Source organism: Littorina saxatilis, linkage group LG11 (genome assembly GCF_037325665.1).
Source record: "Littorina saxatilis isolate snail1 linkage group LG11, US_GU_Lsax_2.0, whole genome shotgun sequence".
NCBI classification, from domain to species: Eukaryota; Metazoa; Mollusca; class Gastropoda; order Littorinimorpha; family Littorinidae; genus Littorina; species Littorina saxatilis.
Genome location: NC_090255.1, coordinates 11519959 through 11535523, shown reverse-complemented (window position 1 = coordinate 11535523; position 15565 = coordinate 11519959). Strand labels below are relative to the sequence as shown.

Genomic DNA, 15565 nt, shown 5'->3' with positions numbered 1-15565 from the left:
TGTCTTCAGAGTTTTCCTTCTCCTAGGAATGCTGCCTACCTTGGCTAACGAGTCGTTCCTACCCAGCGCTTGTGGAAGCAGCAGTAACATGGGGTATCCTCGTCCGTCCGTTGGGAGCAAGCTCCTCGTCCGCCTGTCTGACCGTTGGGATGGGTGACTAGACGTCCTCTTCCGCCTTCGCTGCCGTTGGGAGTTCACTCTCCTCTTCCGCCAGTTCCGCCGTTGGGATGTCTAGTCTTGGTATTTCACCCATACCTGGGGATTTGTTTCATGGGCACCAGGGCGTATCCACACACGGGTGGGCCTGCGTACCGCACGTACGGAGAAAATCTCCTCCGCGCCCTTGCATTTTAGCCTGGGAGCATAGGGCTCCCAGTTTCCACCCAACGCCACGTGGAGGCAATGCATAGGACTTGTTGGTGAGAGGCTAACCGGCAGAAGAGACCTACGCGGATGGCTGCTCTCTTTTCGACCGGTGCTGCATGCAGCTTTGGCTAGCCAGCGATGAAGGCTGAAAGCGGATGCGACACTTAAGCACATGTATGTCAACGCCAACACGCTTGAGACGCATCACACAACCATTTGGGCTGGGTTGATGTCGTTTTAAATGTTCTGTTTTGTCCAAAATTAAGCGTCCCATTACAAAAATAAACTCGGTGCTGTTTGATTTTAACATTATTGGTGTTCTCCTTTTTCCAGACATGTCCGACAACACCGACACCCCCTACCACCACGACGCCGATACCCCCCACCACGCCCCCTCCCCCCACAACGACCACCCAGTTCACTGGGCCCAAGAATGCCAAGGCTGAAGAACTGCTGAAGGCAACAGACACGTCTAGCAACAGGAGGTGGGTACGACAGGCGCAATATCTGAGGGGTTTATAGATGTATGTGGGTCTTCTATGCGGAAAGTTCGAAGTTTTAATCCCGGTTGCTCCTGGTTGGTTAAGGGTGGAGATTTTTCCGATCTCCTAGGTCAGCTGGTGTGCAGACCTGCACTTTTTTTTTAGTAGTTAATATGTGGGACTTCCATGTGGAAAGTTAGAGGTTCCAATCCTGGTTGCGCATGGTGGTTTAATGGTGGAGTTTTTTGTGCAGACCTGCAATTTCCTAGTTGTTAATATGTGGGACGTCCAAGTGGACAGTTCGGGGTTCGAATCTCGGCTGCGCGTTACAGTTAATTAGGGGTGGATATTTGTCCGATTTCCTAGGCCAGCTTATGTGCAGATCTGCTAGTGCCTTATCCCGGCCCCTCCGTGTGTACAACACACAAGCACAGGACCAGGTATGCACGGGACATGGCTGTAATCCAGGAGCTGGAGTGGAACAAATCTCAAACGCATCTCACTTGCATTCAATCCGATTGAGCGTTTCGTTTGCACCGAACAGGACGCTACTTTAAAAAAATAAACAAAAGTATGTTGTAAGCGTTTGAAAATTACAAAACAAAACGTCAATTTTGTCACAGTAAACGTTCCTATTAAATACCTTTCTTGATTTTAGATTCTGAATTTTGGAACGTTGGCAGTCTAATTGGTGTTTTTTGGACACTATATCGTTCACACCTTTTGCTCTGTGCTGTTTTCAGCGCTGGGCACTCAGGCAGTTTAGATTGGATGACCACAGCGGATGTAGCCTTTGTAGCCAGCGAGGCATTATATCGTACACACCTGTTTCTCTGCGCTGTTTTAAGGGCTTGACAATCGGACAGTATAGTTTGGATGACCACAGCAGCTGTAGTCTTTGTAGCCAGTTAGGCATTGTATGGTACACACCTTTTGTTTTTCGCTGTTTTCAGGGTTGGACAGTGTAGGTTGGATGACGACAGCAGCTGTAGTCTTTGTAGCCAGTTAGGCATGGTATGGTACACACCTTTTGTTTTTCGCTGTTTTCAGGGCTGGATACTCGCACAGTGTGGGTTGGATTACCACAGCAGCTGTAGCCTTTGTAGCACTGGTCATCATACTGACCGTGGTCATGTGTCTCCTCTGTAAACCATCAGGACCTGGGGCAAGAAAACCTGTCCCACAAAACACAACACAGAGGTAGGTTGCAGGCACATTCCTTCCCATTTAGCTCTATTTACTACTGTGGAACTCTCCCTTTAAGACACCCCCCCCCATATTTAAGACTCGCTAACTTTTAAGACCTTATTTCCTCAGACTTTCTGTTCATAACTTCTGTAAATGTACCCCCATTTTAAGACTCCCTCCTTTTTAAGATTTTTTATACTCAGACTTTCTGTTCATAACCTCTGTAAGTTCACCCCCATTTTAAGACTACCTCCTTTTTAAGATCATTTGTACTCAGACTTTCTGTTCATAACCTCTGTAAGTTCACCCCCATTTTAAGACTCCCTCCTTTTTAAGATCATTTGTACTCAGACTTTCTGTTCATAACCTCTGTAAGTTCACCCCCATTTTAAGACTCCCTCCTTTTTAAGATCATTTGTACTCAGACTTTCTGTTCATAACCTCTGTAAGTTCACCCCCATTTTAAGACTCCCTCCTTTTTAAGATCTTTTTTAATCAGACTTTCTGTTCATAACCTCTGTAAGTTCACCCCCATTTTAAGACTCCCTCCTTTTTAAGATCATTTGTACTCAGACTTTCTGTTCATAACCTCTGTAAATGTACCCCCATTTTAAGACTCCCTCCTTTTTAAGACCTAATTTTCTAAGAGTTTTGGAGGTCTTAAAGGGGAGGTTGCATTGTTTATTAGATGCTGGGTATTTTCGTGTTTCCATAACCCACCGAACTCCGACATGGATTACAGGATCTTTTCCGTGCGCACTTGGTCTTGTGCTTCCGTGTACACACGGAAGGGATTAAGTCACTAGCAGGTCTGCACATATGTTGACCTAGGAGATCGGAAAAATCTCCACTAGGAGGCCGTCTTCTTACGACCACGCCACTGCGCCTGTCTTGGATACATATACATAGTTTACATCCTGATTGCGGGAGAAAAAAAGAGAATGAGAGAGAAAAATAGGGGGGGGGGGAGAGTGAGAGAGAGAGAGAGATAGAGAAAGAAAAAGAGAGAGAGAGATTGTCTGTGTTTTTACCTTCCTTGTTCTTCGTCTGTCTACCTACCTACCAGCTTCTCTCTCTCTGTCTGTCTGTCTGTCTGTCTGTCTGTCTGTCTGTCTGTCTGTCTCTCTCTCTCTCTCTCTCTCTCTCTCTCTCTCTCTCTCTCTCTCTGATCGGAGCAACTTTATTCCCAAATGAAAGGTATAACTATATGTCAATGTAATTTTGTAATTTTTGAGTTCTCATGTAATTCCTTAAATGCACATTGTGTTGCATTCCATACAATGTATTTCTGTATTGTATATGATTGAATTTATATGTTTTATGTGCGTCTGTCATTATGTGTTGTATAAAGGACATGTTGGAAGAATAGGCTTTGCCTAAAACCTTTATCCTTTTGTAATAAAGTTCTGAGTCTGAGTCTCTCTCTCTCTCTCTCTCTCTCTCTCTCTCTCTCTCTCTCTCTCTCTCTCTCTCTCTCTCTCTCGCTCTCTCGCTCTCTTTCTCTCTCTTGAAGTTTTGAAAGACAGAGAGTTTGGTCACAAACTGACAATTCATTCTTCAAAGTATATTAGCAGTGACTGATTATTCTTTTAGGTCTACAGCGTGTGCTTAAAGGCAATTATGCAAGTGAATCTGTGAATATTCTTAATTAAGCTTTCCTTGCACTCTTGAGAATCAGAACTCTATTACAACTGATGATTGTGTCGATACATTTTGTGAAGCCAAAAAACGCTCAGAGTTGAATCAGTTACTGATGATTCTGATCTGATACTGTGTCCGCTATTATCAAGTTGGGACTGTGTGAAAGCCCTCCATTCTCGTCATTCATCTTCGCGTGTCATTAACGTGACTACTGGTGTTTCAGTTATTCACTGTCGGGTCATTTTACTCGTTGAATTTGAGTTAATCTGCTCTGGTTAATTCTTGTTACTCTTAAGTCTACTTATTTCTCTTTGTGTAAAGTAGTGTAGCTTTTTTTTTCGCGAGTCTTTGTTTTGTCTTTCGTTTGAGTTTGACACCAAGACAGTGTTAAACTCCATTGGTCGCATCTCTGTGTGTATCTGTGTATAGTATAATTCAATATTTTCTCCTTATCGATTATTGATTACTTTTGCTGTTTTAAAGTAATTTTGATTTTTTTTTCTTTTTTTTTCTTTTCTTCTTAAAACGTGAAAACACTGTTTTGAGATTTATCATGAGTAATTCTTCTACCTCATGGCCCACAAAAGAGGGTCTTCGTATTGGACACCTTAATATAAACCATGCAATTAATAAATTACACGAAGTTTCCACCATGCTTTTAAACTCAGGAACACATTTTCATGTTATGGGGTTTACAGAATCAAGACTATCTGACACGATTTCGGATTCTGAGGTTTGTGTTCCAGGTTACAGTGTTGTACGCAGAAACCCCCAACAATGTAAAGAAACTGGATTGCTTGTGTATATAAGTGAATCATTGACCTACACACGTTTAACACATTTTGAACAGTATGTGGAATCCGTCTGGATCGAGGTCAAATTAAAAAAGGCACCTCCAATGCTTATTGGTTTCTGCTATAGAAATCCAGCAGAACGTGTAAACTGGACGGACAAATGTTCACATATGTTAGATGCTGCTTTGTTAGAATCAAAAGAAACCATTCTCTTAGGAGATTTTAACATTGATTTATTAAAACAAAATAAACCATGGTTAGATATGTTCAACCTTTATGATCTCAAACAAGTCGTGAACACCCCTACTAGGGTTACTGCATCTACAAGCACTTTGATAGATCATGTCTATGTTTCTAACACCCGTAACGTTGCAGAAGTTTGTGTTCCAACCAGCGGCTGTAGTGATCATTTTCCTGTTTGTCTCACGTGGTCAAGAAAGGGTGTAAAAATCCCCAAAGTTGGTCACAAGACAGTAAAGTACCGCTCCTTTACTAAATTTAACGAGAACGCTTTTCTTGTAGACTTAAGTAATTCTTCTCTCTCTGATGTTTATAATTATACGGATCCTGATGATGCAATAACACACTGGATAAATGTCTTTACAGAAATATACGATAAACATGCCCCGTGGAGAATTAAGAGAGTCAAGCAAATAGTAAAACCTAAATGGTTTGATACTGAATTACAAGATGCTATTGGCCATCGTGATTTCTTAAAATCAGTTGGCAAGGAAGCAGAGTATAGAGAACAGAGAAATAAAGTAAACTCACTTAAACGAACAAAAAAAATTAAGTACTTTCATGACCTAGCGTCATCAAAGCAAAATTCAAAGAATATATGGAAAGCAATAAATGAACTTACAAATAAAACGATTGCCAGTCATTCAAGTTGTGTTAAGGACATATCCCCTGATGATTTAAACACGCATTTTTCTAAAATAGCTGAAAAAATTATTACAAATGACAAATCCAATTTGAACAATTTGAAAGTGTTAGAAGAATATTGTGAGTCGAAACAAGTTTCAAGTCAAGCGAATATTCCTCTACTTACAGTACCTGAATTTGTACGCACTTACACACCTTAAGCAAACAGGCGCCCGAGGAATCGACGGCCTCGATGATAGGATTTTTAAATTGTCAGCCCCTATAATTTCTGAAACACTCACTTACCTTTACAATCTTTGTTTAGACAAAGATTATTTCCCAGTCGCCCTGAAACAGGCTAAAGTCATGCCTCTGTTTAAATCAAGTGACAAAAAAGACCCATCAAACTATAAGCCAATTTCAATATTGTCTGTTTTATCAAAACTACTTGAAAAACACATTAACAAACATATTCTAATGCATCTTAACCAAAACAATTTACTTCACCCTAAACAATCGGGTTTTAGAGCTAACCATTCCTGCCATACTGCCTTAGTTTCTCTTGTTGATCAATGGCTGGAGAAAATAAACGACAATGAATTCTGTGGTGCCATTTTTGTTGATTTTGCTAAAGCCTTTGACGTTATTGATCACACGTTATTACTGAGAAAATTTGCATTGTATGGCGTCGGAATCGAAACTGTCAAACTTATTAGTTCATTTCTCACCGGCAGACAACAGACTGTACTAACAAACGCCTCGGCGTCGAGCATGCAAGAAGTAAAATACGGTGTACCACAAGGATCGGTTTTAGGACCCCTCCTCTTCTCTATATACATTAATGACCTCCCCTTACATATTCAAAATGTATGTGAACTTTTTGCAGATGACACCACAATTCACTCCAGCAACACAAATGTAACTCGCTTATCAGAATCACTTCAAAGGAGTTTAAACCAGTTGACAGAGTGGACTGAACTAAACCATATGTCTCTTAACCCAAAGAAAACCAAATATATGGTCATAACAACAAGACAAAAACGCCAGAATATTTGTTCAGCTGGTCCTGCTTTAATGATAGATGGTGAAATAGTGGAAAAAGTCGACCATCACAAACTGCTGGGTGTTAATATCGATAACAACTTGTCTTGGTCAACCCACATAGAGCAACTTAGTAAAGTGGTGTCTAAGAAAGTGTATCTCTTATCTAGAATTAAACACTTCCTGAACTGCCAAACCAGAAAGTTATTCTTCATTGCTCATATTCAATCTGTTATTGATTACGCATCCACTCTATGGGACTCCGCAAGTGAAAATTCCTTAAAACCACTCAGCAGATTACATAAAAGAGCGCTAAAAGTAGTATTACTAAAGCACACTACCCTCACAGAGTTAGACTACATACATTTAGGGATCTTACCTCTAAAGTCAAGACTGCTTTTTAACAAAGGAATCTTTATGCATAAAATCATATCCGAAACTCTACCCCAAACCATTTGTTCAAAGTTCTCTTTGAAGAATTCACACCACCTTATGAAATGTAACACTCCTCTTCCTAGGATAGACTTATTTAAGTCTAGTCTAGTTTATTCAGGTGGCCGTCTCTGGAACGCTCTTCCGAATGCCTTACGGGAAGCTACCAGCACAGATTCTTTCAAAAACAAATATATATCCCATTTAATGAAAATAGTATATTCTTGATTGTTATGTCCTTTGGGACACAGTCACTCACTTTTGATTTATTGTTTTGTTCACGAAATTATGATGTTCTGCATAATATCCATTGTCTTACAGAGTTGATGTACTATTGCATATAGTATTCTGACTCTAATTGACTTGCAAATTTTTACTTTGCACCTTGTCATGAACATTTATAAACTACAATGTTTCATATAATGCACTTATGTATATACACTTATACTGTTTTACTAATTATGTAAGTATGTAGTAGTAGTTATTATAGTAGATTTAGTCCCTCTTTAGGGCGAGGGCCAGATGCAAAAAAGTATACCAATGCTTATTCTGTTACCCTCGTAAAATAAAGAATTGTCATTGTCATTGTCATTGTCATTGTCATTGTCATTGTCTCTCTCACTCTCCCCCCCCTATTTTTCTCTCTCACTCTCTTTTTCCCCCATTTGCACTACATGGTCTCGTAAAGGGGTACAATTCCAAAAACAGGTCACAGAACAATTTCGTATCGTTCATTCTCTCATTTCAATGAAAGTGCATTTCTTTCTGATATAAAAAAAATAGTCCACTTTCAAATACTTACAATTTTACAAACCCTGACCAAGCTTTGGATTTTTGGATATCTATATTCATTAATATTTATAACAAACACGCACCCCTTAACCCATATATGCCCACATCTTTTTTCAAACAAATATTGCTTGTTTGCATGGCATTTGGTCTATAATTGACCTATTTCATACTCATTTGGAGTAAAACTTTGAAATTAGTGATTTAGAAGACAAAACGTTACCGTCCCATAAATGGGACAGTGGGCACGAGAGGGTAGGGGTTTTCTTACTTTCTCACAGTACATAGAAAAGCAAAAATGACAATAATAACCAGTTCTGTGCTGCTCTATTTGTTGACTTTGCTAAAGCTTTTGACCTAATTGACCATAAACTCCTCATCAAAAAGATTGAAATTTATGGATTGGCAACTGATTCTGTTAACATTTTAAAATCTTTCCTGTCAGACAGACAGCAAAGTACTTATCTGAATAAATCATACTCTTGTAAACAAACAGTAAGGTTTGGAGTTCCACAAGGTTATATTCTTGGTTCTTTACTATTTTCTATCTATACTAATGACCTACCATCATTTGTTAAATGTATGTGTGAACTTTTTGCAGATGATACTACAATTCATTGTAGTCACACAAATCTAAGTGAGCTAGCAATAGTCCTCCAAGAAAACATTGATCGATTGCTGGAATGGTCAGAACTAAACCATATGTCACTGAACCCAAATAAAACTAAATGCATGCTTCTAACCACTAGACAAAAACGACAAAATCTATCATCAAAATTTCCTAAACTACAAATACAAAATCAAGATGTAACTGAAGTTGATAACCAAAAAGTCTTGGAAATAACCATTGATAATAATCTGTCTTGGTCAAAACAATTAGATACACTTTGTAAAAATACTTCTAAAAAAATATATCAGTTATCAAAAATTAAACACTTTCTAGACCAACGCACACGGAAACTGTTTTTTCAGGCATATATTCAATCAACTATTGATTATGCGTCCACAGTGTGGGACTCTGCAAGTGCAAACACTTTGAAACACTTGTGCTCTTTACATTGACGAGCTGTTAAATTAATTCTTTTAAAAAATGCATCTCGTATAACAAGGGTGCAATGATGCATAGAATTATGTCAGGGAATGCACCAACATTCATTGCCTCAAATTTCAAACTGAATAATTCAATAAAACTAAACAAATTAATTACCCCAACCCCTAGAATTGACCTTTACAAATCAAGTCTTTCTTATTCTGGCGCCTTATTGTGGAACTCCATTCCTGATTTAATTAAAATGCAATTCAGTGAAACTTTCCTCAAAGAAATGTACATGCTGTTTCACTTGGAAACAAGTAAATAATTATGTGATAATATTACATCGTTGCTTGATATTCATAATGCATTTTGAAATGTCTTTTTAATCTTTTGACATGTTAATCATATAAATTGTGTTTATATTATGCTGACAAAACGCATCCCCAAATTATCATAGTCCAACAAATGTGAAGGATATTATGTTCTGTTTCCATAGCTACCCTCAGCAGTACGGCAAGGATTCTGGTCAAGTGAACCCACCGCTTGCCTACCAGCAACAGGTCTGTGTGTGTGTTTGTCTGTGTCTGTTTGTTCGTGTGTCAAGGTTTCAGCGTTTTATTTCAGCGCATCACAGGGGGCCCGCTTGAAGACTATGATTAACCCATATATAGCAATTACAACAACAGGAAAGGCATAGCAACTACTTGAATATCAAGATAAAAATCAAGAAAATGATTACATGGTCAGATTAACCACGGATTGCCTGCTAATGTGTATCTGTAGCTGTCTGTAAAACAACATTTTATGAGTCTGTAGTACTTCCCGTATTGCGGACAATTTGCATTTGCCAAAAAACCGTTACATTCGTAATGTGTTGTTGCTATTGTTGTTGTTGTTGTTGTTGTTGTTGTTGTTGTTGTTGTTGTTGTTGTTGTGGTTGTTGTTGTTGTTATTTTGATCCTGTTCATAATTTTGAATGCTACGTATGTTCGTATGTTTTATTTTCCTTTGTATATATTTATTGTCAAAAATCGTTGTGTTAAATTAGGATGCTGCGACACTGATCAAACGACCTTCCTTTTTGACAGTACAATGTAACTCAATCAGAATTATCCATTGCAATTTGAAACCCTAACTGAATTGTATGTCCCCGTTTGTTTATGCTTGTGATTGTTTTCTTGTTCTTCAACTGTTTTTTAGTAAGCTTCTTTAATTCATTGTGTAATATGCTTCAACAAATCACACACAATTCATACCACAGTCTTTTGCGAAACAGGCCGCACCCGGTGCAACCACAGCTCCGTATAATCCAAACAGAGTGGCTCAAGACCCTCTCAGTCCCAGACAGCAACCACCCAACGGAGCCTCTCCGAGCCCGTATCATCCACAGCCAAACGGAGCCGCTCCAAAACCACCAAATCCGCGACAAGCCAAAGGACCTTCGCCGAGCCCCTACAGCCCACGGCAGCCCAGTGTATTTAACATTTGTGTATTTTGAGATTTGTTGCAATGTTTGTTATGGACAAAACAATACGTTAGAGTCACTACCAAACTTTGTTTGTGGTTTGTTTTGTCAATAACAAACGTTCCAACAACTCACCATAGTTGTTTTTATATTCGGAATTTTGGAACGTTCGCAGTCCTTTTGTTATTGGATTTATTTTGTGATAGTTTTTATCAGAAATTATGTATCGAATTGTTGCTGATCTCGGTTGAAAGTTCCCCTCATTTGTGTATCTTCGGTGTGCTAAAAATTATGTTTCGAAATATTTCTGATTCCGGTCGAAAATTCTCCTCATTGCAAGGTGTATATTAGTGAGACTTCTGTGCACCTAAGTTTAGTACGTGTCGTCAGATTTGCTTTTCCCAACGATTGGTGCTTCATAACTTCTTATCCTTCTCCTGTTTTGTTTTAAGATTACATTTCTTTTTCTCCGTGCTATCTCGTGGTTAAATCCTTTGTTGTGTTTTTAATCTTTTTTTTTGTATTTGCATTTTCAAAGTCCTTTTGCTCGGTAGCTCAGTTGGTAGAGCACTGGACTTGTGATCGGAAGGTCGCTGGTTTGAATTCGGGCCGGGACGGACACGGGTCAACTTTATGTGCAGACTCAGAGACGGAAGCCATGTCCCACCCCCGTGTCACCACAGTGGCACGTAAAAGACCTTGGTCATTCTGCCATAAGTGCAGGTGGCTGAATACACCTAAACACGCAGACACCTGGGTAGCGCGACCCCGTTGCTGCTAGCTTTCCACTGGGAGGAAGCGACCCGAATTTCCCAGCGATGGGACAATAAATAAATGAAAAAAAAAATTACATAAATATGTTCGCCGTCGTTTTTAATTTCTGCTTTGTAAAATTATGAAGTTTCCAAGAAACAAAGGATCTAAGTGCTTTTAACTATGGAAGGCGTGACTGCGCAAAAAGAGAAAGTTTGAGTTATGCAGAACTGGCACCTTAGACTATAACAAAAATTTAAATGAACAAGCGATTTATCCTCAAAACCTGCACATATAAGCATTATGCTTTAAGTACGCATCCAATCATCACATGTGTGAATATGTATAAGTTACAGCTCCGTCCATCCATGGTATCGCCTGATATTTTGTCGAGACTGGGTCAATGAATATGATGACGTCACTCGAGGCTATGCCGAGAGTGACGTCATTATATTCTTTCACCCCGTCGAGACAAAATATCACGCGATACCATGGATGGACGGAGCTGTAACGTATATATGGCATGACCAAAGTAAAGAGAATTTGTCATGGGATGTGGAAACAAATCATTGGAAATTCACCATGGGCAATCAACCCAAGCCTAGAAGTTGTAGAACTATATTTTGTTTCAGTCTTGGCAAGGCCAGTTTTGTCCAGTTCCGCAAAAGACATCATAAATTCATTCACCCTGCCGAGATGAAAAAAACAATTCCATGGATGAAAACGTATAAGCTTATATCCCGTGACGCATCAAAGCTAACTTTTGTTTTGAAATGTCTTCACAACGTACAGATAACTTATAACGACATAATCGCCTTCACAAGACAGGAAAATGCACACTTTGTAAGTTTGTTTTTCGTCTGCTACAAATCTAGTCTTGTTGGTTGACGGAGAGAATAAAGCTTCAATCGTACCTTCATCAACAGGAATAAATGCTCAATCCGCTCTCAGTTCGCAACTGAACCTTGTTTTTTTTCTTTAACTTTTTGATTGACATTGAAACGGCAATCCAAAGGAGTGTTTCAGCTGTTTCAAGACACAGGCTTAGCTCCTTCTTTTGAGTTGCTTCTCAGTCTAAAATGACACCGGAAGCGAACAAATTGTCGCGTATACTGTCGTCACAAAAAGACGTCATGACAAAGTTACACGCAAAGCGAAAGAGACTTTGACGTCATTTACGAATTTTCTGTCTGTTCCTAGCTTGTCAGTGAAGACCTGACGTGAGTAAGCTTACCTAAAACGTCTTTGTTCTCTATTCACATTGCAGCTGTGAAATAATCAGTCTTGTGTCTCGGTCGTGTAGGTACAGAGTTTGCTACTGCAATCATTGTGTTCGTGTTGATGACGGCTTCATAAGACAAATCAGCGAATCTATCGTGAGGAAGACGTTTATGTACAAATCACCGAACCCAACCCATTTTTTGTGTGTATTTTTCTGAAGAATAAACTGCATGTGGTTAATTTCATCCGTTTAATGCTTGTCGAAACGAGCCATAAGGCTTTAGAATAAAAGATTTCACGCATTGCTTGGCCATCTGATCACAGATGAGGTCGCAGTTTGTAGGTTGAATCTATGAATCGGCCAGAGATAGATCTGCATTTCTGGTACGACCTTCCAGATTATCAACAGCGGGTTCATGGTCGGAATCAAGAGGTCAAATTTGCGTGGCTCCCAATCATTTCATCAGAGATACTGTAGCAAGATCTCTGATTTCATAAAAGATTTCCATTTTCTTGTTTCTGCGGCTGCGCAAGTTATTTTGCCTAGGTCATGGCCGAACTTCAGGCCTACGGAGAAATATCGCTGGATATTTTCTCCCTAGATTAACAGAGACAAAGAAGGGAAGTCATGCTGTATGTCACGATATTGCATGTGGATTAAGTTTTGTTTCAACCAACAGCCCAATGGACCTGGTCCAAATTCATCGAATCCTCAGCAACCAGAGTCCAGCAACCCACAGCAGCATCAAGGACAGACGGTTGCAAGCAAGCCACGCATGATTATACCCGCTTTCGTGAACGCCCCGTATGTGTAGTGTTGTTTTGTTTAAGACAACAGACGCTTTTCGAAAATAACTCTATCGGGTTTGCATGGGTTGTGAACTAGTGAGTACCCTTGCTTTTCCTTGGACAAATACTGACATGTGTTTCGTGTATACGTGTTTGGGACACACCCCTTCGCTTGTGACTAGTCCACATTGTGACACACAGGCCAGTCACCAGCGGAAGGGTGTGTCTCAAACACGTGTACAGGAAACACATGTCAATATTTGTCCGAGCATAAGCAAGGGTGCTAACTCTCTCACAACCCATACGAACCACACAGAGTTATTTTCGGAATTCGTCTATTGGGATGGTGGTGGAGGATGTGAGGGGGCGGGCAGGGGGCTGGTGAAATTGAGTTGGGTGGTCGGGTGATAGTGTTGTGTGGTTTATGTATCGTGAGTGGGGTGGGGAGTGAGTGTGAGCGTATGTGTGTGTGCGTGTGTGTGTGTGTGTGAGTATGTGGGTGTGTGTGTGTGTGTGTGTGTGTGTGTGTGTGTGTGTGTGGGTGTGTCAGAGATAAAGAAGAGAGTGAAAATGAGAGAAACATTGAACTTGAAACATTGAAACATTGAACTTTATTACAGGAAAGATAGCATTAGAGAGAGAGAGAGAGAGAGAGAATCAGAGAGAGAGAGGAGAGATAGAGAGAGGTAGGGAGAGGGAGAAGAGAGCTCGACTTCTGTGAACGCTTTCGTGCAGTGAAATATTTACAAAATGAATTCATTTTGTATTTGCTTGTAATATATTTAATTAATGAAAAAGTAATGTTTCTTATTAAACTGAATCGTATTTGTCTTGAAGCTTTGTTCTTGCCTGCGATGTGTTTTCATCGCATTCTGTTAAAACATCACTAAGTCTTTGGTCGCGCTAACTTGTTCTGCATGTTTTGATGTGCATGTTTTGATGTGCATGTTCAAGTATCCAATGGTTCCTTTTGCGTCGTACCCATTTCAGAAACAAGCTTACGGAAAATATTTTCAATATTTGTGTTTTTATTTTTTATTATTTCAGCGCACCTCCAACCAAAAGCAGAGTGACTATGGAAAGTAAGTTTATATTACAACAACAACAACAACAACAACAACAACAACAACAACAGCAACAACAACTAGGACAGTTATACCCTTTCTGTTCGCGTACAAAATGTGCTGTATCATTTTTGCTGTATGCCACATTATTGTAATACCGGATAAATAAAGCAATCAATCAAAAGTACATTGATAGAGTAAGTCATTCATCTGCCGGAGACGCCACACTACCACTGAATCAATCTGACACGATCAATTAATTGATCACAAACTATCTTGATTCTTCAGATCCTTACTTTAATTTGAAAGTCATAGAGTCATATATGAGTTACAATGACAACCAATCTTTTCTGTGGTTTTAAAATCGAAATTGGAAGGGTAACAAAAGAGTGTCAAGGTCGGGAGGAAAAAATATAAGTTTTTTAGTGAACGGGAATCTCTGATGTTGGCTTTTTACATTTTCTTGTTTAAAGTGTTACGCTTTATATCTTTCACCCGCAGACGACCAGCCCGCAAAGACCCAGGACAAGACGGACAAGAACTCGCCCAGGAAGGAAGACGCCAAAAAGGCTGACAAGGCGAAGGCTGAAAAAGCAAAGGGAAAAACGAATGCCAAAAATGGCAATGCAGACCAAGCCAAAAAGCCCGAGAAAGGAAAGGTCAACTTCGTGAAATATCCGTTAAAACCCAAAATAAAAGTTAGGGAGACCTTCGACCTGGAAATGATCACTCCGCGAAATAGTCCTCTTACGTATGTCCAGTGAATAGTTTCTAGCTCCATTTCCTTGCTTTGTGTATCTCTTACTTAGTTATCACTCCACGAAATAGTTCCCATTGTTTGGTTTCAATATTTAGTTTTTAATCAGTAATAACTCTGCAAAATAATAACTGTACACTTCCTTATGTCCAGTAAAAGACTTCAGCACCATTGTCTTGTATCCTGCACTTCTTGATCTCATTTCACATTGCAAACTTTCAGCTCTGACGAAAAAAGAAGAAGAAAATATAATATGTGTGAACAAATTAAGCGGGAGCAAAGTGATAGGATTGTGATACGGGGACACCATTCGTGAGCGTGACTCTTGGGGGTAACAATATTAACAATAACAACACTTTATTGTCTATGAAATTGAATACATTAAAACGGAAAATTGCCTTCGACAGGTCTAACCTGCCGGTCAACGATCATGAAATACACACCGAAAAGGAATCACAAGAACAAGAACATTCAAAAGAGGCACAAAAAACACGCATGGTTATTGTATTAAGAATATTGCACTATGTGTTTACTTAATTATCACATTCAGCTGTCACAATAAAAATGAAAATTAACTTGACTGAAAGGAGTATATAACAGAATCGTGTCTGCCTTGCTTTTGTTACAGATTGAATTATACCCCCCGCGGGTAAGGGGGAAGAATTTACCCGATGCTCCCCAGCATGTCGTAAGAGGCGACTAACGGATTCTGTTTCTCTGTTTACCCTTGTTAAGTGTTTCATGTATAGAATATAGTCAATTTTGTAAAGATTTTAGTCAAGCAGTATGTAAGAAATGTTAAGTCCTTTGTACTGGAAACTTGCATTCTCCCAGTAAGGTAATACATTGTACTACGTTGCAAGTCCCTGGAGCAAATTTTTGATTA

General features: G+C 39.5%; 1 protein-coding gene across 1 annotated transcript in view; it reads left to right on the top strand.

Moving 5' to 3' along the window:
- The window catches only part of LOC138980844 (protocadherin gamma-A4-like), a 48753-nt gene extending 35869 nt beyond the window's left edge, over positions 1-12884 (top strand). The window contains exons 11-15 of the mRNA XM_070353726.1: positions 700-851; positions 1899-2048; positions 9127-9190; positions 9907-10104; positions 12750-12884. Of these exons, the coding sequence (XP_070209827.1) occupies positions 700-851; positions 1899-2048; positions 9127-9190; positions 9907-10104; positions 12750-12884 (699 nt within the window). The remainder of the gene's footprint in view (positions 1-699; positions 852-1898; positions 2049-9126; positions 9191-9906; positions 10105-12749) is intronic.
- Positions 12885-15565: the final 2681 nt, after the last annotated feature.